Source organism: Entelurus aequoreus, linkage group LG03 (assembly GCF_033978785.1).
Source record: "Entelurus aequoreus isolate RoL-2023_Sb linkage group LG03, RoL_Eaeq_v1.1, whole genome shotgun sequence".
In the NCBI taxonomy this organism is placed as follows: Eukaryota; Metazoa; Chordata; class Actinopteri; order Syngnathiformes; family Syngnathidae; genus Entelurus; species Entelurus aequoreus.
The window spans coordinates 93092781-93104876 of record NC_084733.1 but is presented as its reverse complement, the minus strand read 5'-3'; the positions used below and the strand labels follow the sequence as shown (position 1 = coordinate 93104876).

At 44.5% G+C, this 12096-nt stretch overlaps 1 protein-coding gene across 4 annotated transcripts in view; it reads left to right on the top strand.

Moving 5' to 3' along the window:
- Nucleotides 1-1050: 1050 nt before the first annotated feature.
- The window catches only part of hltf (helicase-like transcription factor), a 53953-nt gene continuing 42907 nt past the window's right edge, over nucleotides 1051-12096 (top strand). For all 4 annotated transcript variants that reach the window (XM_062043257.1, XM_062043258.1, XM_062043256.1 and 1 more), the window contains exons 1-3: nucleotides 1051-1548; nucleotides 5518-5684; nucleotides 5753-5877. In XM_062043257.1, the coding sequence (XP_061899241.1) occupies nucleotides 1354-1548; nucleotides 5518-5684; nucleotides 5753-5877 (487 nt within the window). In that variant the 5' untranslated portion in view covers nucleotides 1051-1353. The remainder of the gene's footprint in view (nucleotides 1549-5517; nucleotides 5685-5752; nucleotides 5878-12096) is intronic.

The following is a 12096-nucleotide window of genomic DNA, read 5'->3' as shown; positions in this document are numbered from 1 at the left end:
TTCCCCCCAAAAATCAAATTTTTCCCAAAATTCCCAAATTTCCAGGAAGTTCCCATTGAACTGAATTGGAAATTTTTCCAAGTTGCACAATTCCCACATTTTTCAACCTACCCTTCCAACATCAACACATTCCACTCACCCTGGACATTCAAACTAACACTTTCCCAAGTTCCAAACCAAATTCCAGTTTTCCTGGAAATTCAATCTCTTCAACATTCCAGGTTTTCCAGGACATTTTTCCCATTCAAAATGAATTGGCCATTTTTCAAACTTCCACCATTTCCACACAATCGATTCAAACCATTCCACCTTCAACACATTCCACTCATCCTGGACATTCAAACTATTGTTTTTCCAAGTTAAAAGAAATTCCAGGAATTCCCCGAAATCCCGTTTTTTCAAATCCTTTTTTCACCCTTTTTTCTGTTGACTACTCCTTCCACAGTTTTCCACCCACTTCAACCGTTCTACCATCAAAACATTCCTCTTAATCAAGACAAAAAACAAAGTTGTTTTTTTAACTGGAAAAATTTCCAGTTTTTTCAGGAATTCCATAACACACTTTCTCAATTAAAAATCTTACTACTTCAACATTTCTTGACTGATTTGAAAAATTCCAACACCTACCATTTCAGCTCATTCAGAACATTCACATTTTGTAGCATTTAAAAAAAAAATCCCGCTTTTTCCAAAATTTCCAGGAAGTTCCCATTGAACTGAATGGGACATTTTTCCAAGTTGCACAATTCCCACATTTTCCAACCTATTCAAAGCATTCCAACATCAACACATTCCACTCATCCTGGACATTCAAACTAACACTTTCCCAAGTTCCAAACCAAATTCCAGTTTTCCTGGAAATTCAAACTCTTCAACATTGAAACTATTCTTCCATTCACACTACATTCTGTCAGCATTTCCCTTCAACTTCAGCATTGAAGCATTCACACCTCGTTTAGTTCTTAAATGCTTTTTTTCTTTTACTAGGAATAGTCCTAATATTTAAATGAGGAGTATTCCCTGCGAAACCGGAAGTGACGTAAAGACGCCGAGGCGGCAAGAAAGCGCGCGCGTCATCACGCACGTCGACGTCGCTTTGAAAAGTCGCCTGTTAGCCAGGGAAACACACAAGTCGGAATGTGTTGATGACAAACAACTCGCACACTTTATGTCCGCCGACCAGACGAGCTGTGAAACGTGCGCGCAGGATCGACTAAGACTTATCCCGCCGCCGCCGCCAGCTAAGCTAACTGCTACTGTCTAGTCAACATAGCTGCTAGCACTTAGCTCGTCCATCACCTGTGTTACCTGTGGCGCTCACTCACCTGTGCACACCTCACCTGTGCAGGCGACATGGCCTTCCGGAGGAGCTGGTTCAGTTGGGACCGCTACAGCGACGTGGATCTCTTCTCAGAGCGCCTAGACCGCACCAACAGCCTCTCTCAGGCCATCAGAGCCGCAGCAGCCGATGAGACGGACGCGGAGGGCAACGTCCTCTTTGGCCAGATCCAGGGCACCGTAGTCGGCCTCAGATATTACAGCGGCGTGGTGAGTATCCACCACGACCTCCGTCTTTAGTACCTGGTCCTAGTTGCACCTGTGTCCTGTCCATCCTTCTCAGTACCTGGTACTATTTGCAACTAGAACCTGGTCCTAGTTGCACCTGTGTCCAGTCCATCCTTCTCAGTACCTGATCCTATTTGCACTTAGTACCTGGTCCTATTTGCACTTAGTACCTGGTCCTATTTGCACCTGTGTCAAGTAAACTCTCCTTAGTACCTGGTACTATTTGCACTTAGTACCTGATCCTATTTGCACCTGTGTCCAGTCCATCCTTCTCAGTACCTGGTACTATTTGCACTTAGTACCTCATCCTAGTTGCACCTGTGTCCAGTCCATCCTTCTCAGTACCTGATCCTATTTGCACATAGAACCTGGTCCTATTTGCACCTAAAACCTGGTCCTATTTGCACCTGTGTCAAGTCCACTCTCCTCAGTACCTGGTCCTATTTGCACTTGGTACCTGGTCCTACTTGCACCTGTGTCAAGTCAACTCTCCTTAGTACCTGGTCCTATTTGCTTGTAGTACCTGGTACTATTTGCACCTGTGTCAAGTCAACTCTCTTTAGTACCTGGTCCTATTTGCATGTAGTACCTCATCCTATTTGCACCTGTGTCAAGTCCACTCTCCTTAGTACCTGGTCCTATTTGCACTTAGTACCTGGTCCTATTTGCACCTGTGTCAAGTCAACTCTCCTTAGTACCTGGTCCTATTTGCACTTAGTACCTGGTCCTATTTGCACCTGTGTCAAGTCAACTCTCCTTAGTACCTGGTCCTATTTGCATGTAGTACCTCATCCTATTTGCACCTGTGTCAAGTCCACTCTCCTTAGTACCTGGTCCTATTTGCACTTAGTACCTGGTCCTATTTGCACCTGTGTCAAGTCAACTCTCCTTAGTACCTGGTCCTATTTGCACTTAGTACCTGGTCCTATTTGCACCTGTGTCAAGTCAACTCTCCTTAGTACCTGGTCCTATTTGCATGTAGTACCTCATCCTATTTGCACCTGTGTCAAGTCCACTCTCCTTAGTACCTGGTCCTATTTGCACATAGAACCTGATCCTATTTGCATGTAGAACCTGGTCCTATTTGCACCTGTGTCAAGTCAACTCTCCTTAGTACCTGGTCCTATTTGCACGTACAACCTGGTCCTATTTGCACCTGTGTCAAGTCCACTCTCATTAGTACCTGATCCTATTTGCACGTAGAACCTGGTCCTATTTGCACCTGTGTCAAGTCAACTCTCCTTAGTACCTTGTCCTATTTGCACGTAGTACCTCATCCTAGTTGCACCTGTGTCAAGTCCACTCTCCTTAGTACCTGATCCTATTTGCACTTAGTACCTGGTCCTATTTGCACCTGTGTCAAGTCCACGCTCCTTAGTACCTGGTCCTATTTGCAACTGTGTCAAGTCAACTCTCTTTAGTACCTGGTCCTATTTGCTTGTAGTACCTGGTACTATTTGCACCTGTGTCAAGTCAACTCTCCTTAGTACCTGGTCCTATTTGCACGTAGTACCTCATCCTATTTGCACCTGTGTCAAGTAAACTCTCCTCAGTACCTGATCCTATTTGCACTTAGTACCTGGTCCTATTTGCACCTGTGTCAAGTCCACTCTCCTTAGTACCTGATCCTATTTGCACGTAGTACCTCATCCTATTTGCACCTGTGTCAAGTCCACTCTCCTTAGTACCTGGTCCTATTTGCACGTAGTACCTGGTCCTATTTGCACCTGTGTCAAGTCAACTCTCCTTAGTACCTGGTCCTATTTGCACGTAGTACCTGGTCCTATTTGCACCTGTGTCAAGTCCACTCTCCTTAGTACCTGGTCCTATTTGCACGTAGAAACTCATCCTAGTTGCACCTGTGTCAAGTCCACTCTTCTTAGTACCTGGTCCTATTTGCACTTAGTACCTGGTCCTATTTGCACCTGTGTCAAGTCAACTCTCCTTAGTACCTGGTCCTATTTGCACCTGTGTCAAGTCAACTCTCTTTAGTACCTGGTCCTATTTGCACGTAGAACCTGGTCCTATTTGCACCGGTGTCAAGTCCACTCTCCTTAGTACCTGGTCCTATTTGCACTTAGTACCTGGTCCTATTTGCACCTGTGTCAAGTCAACTCTCCTTAGTACCTGGTCCTATTTCCTTGTAGTACCTGGTCCTATTTGCACCTGTGTCAAGTCAACTCTCTTTAGTACCTGGTCCTATTTGCACGTAGAACCTGGTCCTATTTGCACCGGTGTCAAGTCCACTCTCCTTAGTACCTGGTCCTATTTGCACTTAGTACCTGGTCCTATTTGCACCTGTGTCAAGTCAACTCTCCTTAGTACCTGGTCCTATTTCCTTGTAGTACCTGGTCCTATTTGCAACTGTGTCAAGTCAACTCTCCTTAGTACCTGGTCCTATTTGCACCTGTGTCAAGTCAACTCTCCTCAGTACCTGGTCCTATTTGCATGTAGTACCTCATCCTAGTTGCACCTGTGTCAAGTCCACTCTCCTTAGTACCTGATCCTATTTGCACGTAGAACCTGGTCCTATTTGCACCTGTGTCAAGTCCACTCTTCTTAGTACCTGATCCTATTTGCACGTAGAACCTGGTCCTATTTGCACCTGTGTCAAGTCCACTCTCCTTAGTACCTGATCCTATTTGCACTTAGTACCTGGTCCTACTTGCACCCATGTCAAGTCCACTCTCCTTAGCACCTGGTCCTATTTGGTTGTAGTACCTGGTCCTATTTGCCCATAGTACCTGGTCCTATTTGCACCTGTGTCAAGTCCACTCTCCTTAGTACCTGGTCCTATTTGCTTGTAGTACCTGGTCCTATTTCCACGTAGTACCTGGTCCTAGTTGCACCTGTGTCAAGTCCACTCCTCAGTACCTGATCCTATTTGCACTTAGTACCTGGTCCTATTTGCACCTGTGTCAAGTCAACTCTCCTTAGTGCACCTAAGTGCAAATAGGACCGGGTACTAAGTGCAAATAGGACCGGGTACTAAGTGCAAATAGGTTTTGTATACAAAAGCAGTGAAGTTGTCACGTTGTGTAAATGGTAAATAAAAAGAGAATACAACAAATCCTTTTCAATTTATATTCAATTGACTAGACTGCAAAGACAAGATATTTCATGTTCACACTGAGAAACTTTGTTAGTTTTTGCAAATAATCATGAACTTAGCAACACATCGCAAAAAAGTTGTCACAGTGGCATTTTTACCACTGAGTTACATGGCCAATTTGAAATGTGGACTCGTCAGACCACAGAACACTTTTCCACTTTGCATCAGTCCATCTTAGATGAGCTCGGGCCCAGCGAAGCCGGCGGCGTTTCCGGGTGTTGTTGATAAATGGCTTTCGCTTTGTATAGTAGAGTTTTAACTTGCACTCACAGATGTAGCGACCAACTGTAGTTACTGACAGTGGGTTTCTGAAGTGTTCCTGAGCCCATGTGGGGATATCCTTTACACACCGATGTTGGTTTTTGATGCAGTACCGCCTGAGGGATCGAATGTCCGTAATATGGCTTACGTGCAGTGATTTCTCCAGATTCTCTGAACCTTTTGATGATATTACGGAGCGTAGATGGTGAAATCTCTAAATTCCTTGCAATAGCTGGTTGAGAAATGTTGTCCTTAAACAATTTGCTCAGGCATTTGTTGACAAAGTGGTGACCCTCGCCCCGTCCTTGTTTGTGAATGACTGAGCATTTCATGGAAGCTGCTTTTATACCCAATCATGGCACCCACCTGTTCCCAATTAGCCTGTTCACCTGTGGGATGTTTCCCAGTTCGAACGTTAAATATCTTGTCTTTGCAGTCTAGTCAATTGAATATAAGTTGAAAAGGATTTGTTGTGTTCTCTTTTTATTTGCCATTTACACAACGTGACAACTTCACTGCTTTTGTCCAACACATTGTTCCGCGTCCAGTGAGCTAACGCCATCATGTTGTGTGGACAGGTCAACCAGGGCGAGATGGTCGGTTTGGTGCGCGAGCCCCAGAATCCGTACGACCGCAACGCTGTGATGGTGGCCAACATCTACGGCAGTCAAGTGGGGCACATCAGGCGGGACCTGGCCAACGCCATGGCCCACGTCATGGACAACAAGCTGGCCAAAGTGGAAGGGTGAGATATCTGGTACCAGTACTAGTCCTGGCGCTTTGACCCAACTGACAATTGTCGTCTTCTGTCAGGGTGGTGCACTCTGGGACAAAAAACAAGTTCTCCATGCCAGTGGTGTTGTCCTTCTGGGGCAAAGAAGAGAACAAAAATGGGGTGACTCAGTGTTTGGCACGCCACGGGTATAAACTCAATACAGGTGAAGTTGGACTACACCCACACCTGGACACTTTCTGTGCATTAGGTACACCTGCACCAACCCACACACAATTTGCATATCTACTCAATCTTTAGAGAAATACTCTATGATCAGATAGTATCATAGTATAATGCAGTTATTCACTCTAAATGGCATGTTATGTTTTCTATGGAAATATTGTTTTTAGATTGCCTTTTCAAAAAGGTATCCTCTGTTGAAAACCCCATTTGAAAATTTAAGAGTTAAGAGCTATTTTTCCTGGTAATTGTAACGTTTCTACTCAACTTATTCAAATTATTAAAAATGAAACTTTCAAATTTTTCCCATTAAGTGATTTTCTTTGGGTTACTTAACTAATACATTTACTTTTTATTTCATGCATTTATTACAAATAATAAGGGAGCTATGTTTTGAAGTTCACTTTTCAAAAATTCCTATTTCCCTTAATTTTTGGTATGTCACATTGGTTCGAATACCATTGTAAAGTGTTTACCCAGGTCTTTGCAATGGTGTCATTTAAAAAAATATATTTTGGCCGCGCCCGAGAATCATTTTTGGTGATTTAACCCCCAATTCCAACCCTTGATGCTGAGTGCCAAGCAGGGAGGTAATGGGTCACATTTTTATAGTTTTTGGTATGACTCACAACTCACAAACTACCGATCTCAGAGCGGACACTCTAACCACTAGGCCACTGATATAGCGTGGTATATTTGGGAAGGTTGTAATCTTTTTATGGGATGGGAGGAGACGGTGCCAGGAATTGATTTGACTAACTCCAGCAGGAAGGCTTGGAATAATTTTAACCGCCTTACATGTAGAAGCTCCAGACATTCTCAATGCCCAGCGACAGCCAACTCCATAGCTGCACAGCTCCTTGCAAATGGCTGCTTCAAGAATACCAACAAGCATCACCCCTGATCCATCAAGCAAGAAACAACCAGCTTATGGCAAGCACCAGGAGTCCATGGCCATATATCAGTACCATTCTCAGCTGAAGAGTCGATGGCCATATATCAGTACCATTCTCAGCTGAAGAGTCGATTATCAGTACCATTCTTAGCTGAAGAGTCGATGGCCATATATCAGTAGCATTCTCAGCTGAAGAGTCGATGGTCATATCAGTACCATTCTCAGCTGAAGAGTCGATGGCCATATATCAGTACCATTCTCAGCTGAAGAGTCGATTTTCAGTACCATTCTCAGCTGAAGAGTCGATGGTCATATCAGTAGCATTCTCAGCTGAAGAGTCGATGGCCATATATCAGAACCATTCTCAGCTGAAGAGTCGGTTTTCAGTACCATTCTCAGCTGAAGAGTCGATGGTCATATCAGTAGCATTCTCAGCTGAAGAGTCGATGGCCATATATCAGTAGCATTCTCAGCTGAAGAGTCGATGGTCATATCAGTACCATTTTCAGCTGAAGAGTCGATGGCCATATATCAGTAGCATTCTCAGCTGAAGAGTCGATGGTCATATCAGTACCATTCTCAGCTGAAGAGTCGATGGCCATATATCAGTAGCATTCTCAGCTGAAGAGTCGATGGCCATATATCAGTAGCATTCTCAGCTGAAGAGTCGATGGCCATATATCAGTACCATTCTCAGCTGAAGAGTCGATGGCCATATATCAGTACCATTCTCAGCTGAAGAGTCGATTATCAGTACCATTCTTAGCTGAAGAGTCGATGGCCATATATCAGTAGCATTCTCAGCTGAAGAGTCGATGGTCATATCAGTACCATTCTCAGCTGAAGAGTCGATGGCCATATATCAGTACCATTCTCAGCTGAAGAGTCGATTTTCAGTACCATTCTCAGCTGAAGAGTCGATGGTCATATCAGTAGCATTCTCAGCTGAAGAGTCGATGGCCATATATCAGAACCATTCTCAGCTGAAGAGTCGGTTTTCAGTACCATTCTCAGCTGAAGAGTCGATGGTCATATCAGTAGCATTCTCAGCTGAAGAGTCGATGGCCATATATCAGTAGCATTCTCAGCTGAAGAGTCGATGGTCATATCAGTACCATTTTCAGCTGAAGAGTCGATGGCCATATATCAGTAGCATTCTCAGCTGAAGAGTCGATGGTCATATCAGTACCATTCTCAGCTGAAGAGTCGATGGCCATATATCAGTAGCATTCTCAGCTGAAGAGTCCATGGCCATATATCAGTAGCATTCTCAGCTGAAGAGTCGATGGCCATATATCAGTACCATTCTCAGCTGAAGAGTCGGTTTTCAGTACCATTCTCAGCTGAAGAGTCGGTTTTCAGTACCATTCTCAGCTGAAGAGTCGATGGTCATATCAGTAGCATTCTCAGCTGAAGAGTCGATGGCCATATATCAGTAGCATTCTCAGCTGAAGAGTCGATGGTCATATCAGTACCATTTTCAGCTGAAGAGTCGATGGCCATATATCAGTAGCATTCTCAGCTGAAGGGTCGATGGCCATATATCAGTACCATTCTCAGCTGAAGAGTCGATGGCCATATATCAGTACCATTCTCAGCTGAAGAGTCGATTTTCAGTACCATTCTCAGCTGAAGAGTCGATGGTCATATCAGTAGCATTCTCAGCTGAAGAGTCGATGGCCATATATCAGAACCATTCTCAGCTGAAGAGTCGATTATCAGTACCATTCTCAGCTGAAGAGTCGATTATCAGTACCATTCTCAGCTGAAGAGTCGATGGCCATATATCAGTAGCATTCTCAGCTGAAGAGTCGATGGCCATATATCAGTACCATTCTCAGCTGAAGAGTCGATGGCCATATATCAGTACCATTCTCAGCTGAAGAGTCGGTTTTCAGTACCATTCTCAGCTGAAGAGTCGATGGTCATATCAGTAGCATCCTCAGCTGAAGAGTCGATGGCCATATATCAGTAGCATTCTCAGCTGAAGAGTCGATGGTCATATCAGTACCATTTTCAGCTGAAGAGTCGATGGTCATATCAGTAGCATTCTCAGCTGAAGAGTCGATGGCCATATATCAGTACCATTCTCAGCTGAAGAGTCGATGGCCATATATCAGTACCATTCTCAGCGGAAGAGTCGATTATCAGTACCATTCTCAGCTGAAGAGTCGATTATCAGTACCATTCTCAGCTGAAGAGTCGATGGTCATATCAGTACCATTTTCAGCTGAAGAGTCGATGGCCATATATCAGTACCATTCTCAGCAGAAGAGTCGATTATCAGTACCATTCTCAGCTGAAGAGTCGATGGTCATATCAGTACCATTTTCAGCTGAAGAGTCGATGGCCACATATCAGTACCATTCTCAGCCTTTCCAATAAGTTAAAGTACCAATGATTGTCACACACACACTAGGTGTGGTGGTAAAGAGTGGAAAGGCCCAAGACCCTGACAACATCCCACCTATGTTTCTTATACACTGCGGCCAGAAATGCTTGGACTGGCTCCTGTCTCCTTTGTCAGTCGATACCCAAGATCTGGCGGAAGGCTACCGTCATTGCTCTGCCAAAACCAAGCAAACCTACAACTGACCCAAAAAACTACCACCCTGTTTCACTCCTCTGCGTCCCCTTCAAGCTCTTCGAACAACTCATCTTTGCCCGGTTGGAACTAGTCGTGGACCCCCAACTTCCTAACACACAAGCAGGCTTCGCGACTGAAGCCTGCTTGTGTGTTAGGAAGTTGGGGGTCCACGAGGACAGAGCACTGTACAACACATTTTGAAGCTTTGAAATGACATTGGAGTCAGCTTTGAAATAGGGGTTGAAAGGCGGGCGTCACCTTAGTGGTGACACTAGGGCCTGATTCTAAAACTCCTCCGAATCATCCCTGATTGCAACCTAGTGCGATTCATCACCAACATCCTCGCAAATCGCAGTTTCATACTGAAGACAAGCGATGGACAGTCCTGCCGCACAAGATCCCTAAGAAGGATCAGGACTGGCCCCTATGTTATTTAACATTTACATTAGTGACCTGCCATGCACAATATCTCTGCAGCACGGATATGCCGACGACCTCGCTCTTCTTCACTCTGGTAGACCGTAGAAGTGCTTTCGGCAGACATGGCACTGGTAGCTGCTTATCTCAAAACCTAGAGACTGAAGCTGTGCATGGCAAAACCACCGCTACAGTTTTCCACCTCAACAATAAGGAAGCTTACAGTCAACCTTAATGGGTCAGCTCTGCTACAATCCTACCTGTCCACACTAAAAAAACTGAACAACACCTTGAGAATTATCACTGGCTGCTTACGACCCACCCTATCTGATTTCCAGTCGGCATTGAACCTCTTCGCTGAGTAGACTACTCAGAGACTGGTGAACAAGGTCTTGCTGGATGTGAACCATCACCTATACAACCTTTAGAACTCTCAACTTGACCGCTAAAGCCTGCCTTTTTCGCCGCCCTATATCCCGCCATGCAGCAACACTTTGTGGGTCCACTATCGACATGCTTGACAGATGGAGAACCCCACAACCCACTCAATTTACAGTGTGCCCTAACACGTTGTTGCCACCAGGCGCAAACCTGCCTCGCAGAGAATGGGTAGCTCTAAATTGTCTACGAACTAGAGTCGGCCTACTCCAACATACTTTGGGGTACAACTAGATACTGACCTTCAGGCAACACCTTGAATCTCTACGTGCCAAAGTGTTATCTAGGGATAACCTCCTTCGTCATCTGGCAGGCTCATCTGGGGAAGCAATCTGTCCACCCTTCGCATTGGCGCCCTGGCCCGAGTCTACAGTGCCAAAGTGTCCACACTAAAAAAACTGAACGACACCTTGAGAATGATCACTGGCTGCTTACGACCCACCCTATCTGATTTCCTGCCAGTGTTAGTCGGCATTGAACCTCTTCGCTGAGAAGACTACTCACAGAGACTGGTGAACAAGGCCTTGCTGGATGTGAACCATCCCTACACAACCTCAGAACTCTCAACTTGACTGCCAACGCCTGCCTTTTTCACCGCCCTATCTCCCGCCATGAGGCAACACTTTGTGGGTCCACTATCGACATCCTTGACAGATGGAGAACCCCACAACCCACTCAATTTACAGTATGCCCTAACACGTTGTTGCCACCAGGTGCAAACCTGCCTTGCAGAGAATGGGTAGCTCTAAATCGTCTACGAACTGGAGTCGGCCGTTTGAACTCCGACATGTACCGCTGGGGTCTGCGCCAATCAGCACCCGGCATACAGTATGTGGCCACACTGAGCAAACTGCATCACCACATACTCCACCAGTAACCCCACCCTACGCCCACCTCAGAACACACTTCTTGACCTGCTCAACCCCAACCCTGACACAGTGAGCTGGCTCCAACGCCTGAACCAAAGTGCACAGCTGACTCATATGCGCAAGAAGTAGAGGATCTACTTTAGCTTTGTTTCTCAACTCACTTACGTAAACAACTTACGCAATGTACATAACACGTCAACAAATACGCCAGAGCGGACACATCAATTCCGGACTTTCAACGATCACTATTTCTTCGGAATCGATATTTGGAGCCTGAAGCACCAACAATTCGGTCCAATGAAGTAGCTAAAGATGATTTAAAAGTGGCATTCACGTCGCGTTTCCGTTTAGACCAGGGGTCGGCAACACAAAATGCTGAAAGATCCAAATTGTATTAGAGAGTATCCAGTAACAAATGTGTTCACATCATTCAACTCACTGTGTCGTGAGTTATTGTGACCATTAGGTGTCACCAAAATCAATTACCATTCCACTTCATCTTTAACTTAAAGACAGCATAAGTCCATTCCAGACAGTTAATAATAAATAGGTTAGTGTTTTCCATAGCCACCATTAGAGATGTCCGATAATATCGGTCTGTCGATATTATCGGCCGATAAATGCGTTAAAATGTAATACCGGAAATTATCGGTATCGTTTTTTTTTTATTATCAGTATCGTTTTTTTTTTTTTTTTTTTTTTTTTTTTTTATTAAATCCACATAAAAAACACAAGATACACTTACAATTAGTGCACCAACCCAAAAAACCTCCCTCCCCCATTTACACTCATTCACACAAAAGGGTTGTTTCTTTCTGTTATTAATATTCTGGTTCCTACATTATATATCAATATATATCAATACAGTCTGCAAGGGATACAGTCCGTAAGCACACATGATTGTGCGTGCTGCTGCTCCACTAATAGTACTAACCTTTAACAGTTAATTTTACAAATTTTCATTAATTACTAGTTTCTATGTAACTGTTTTTATAT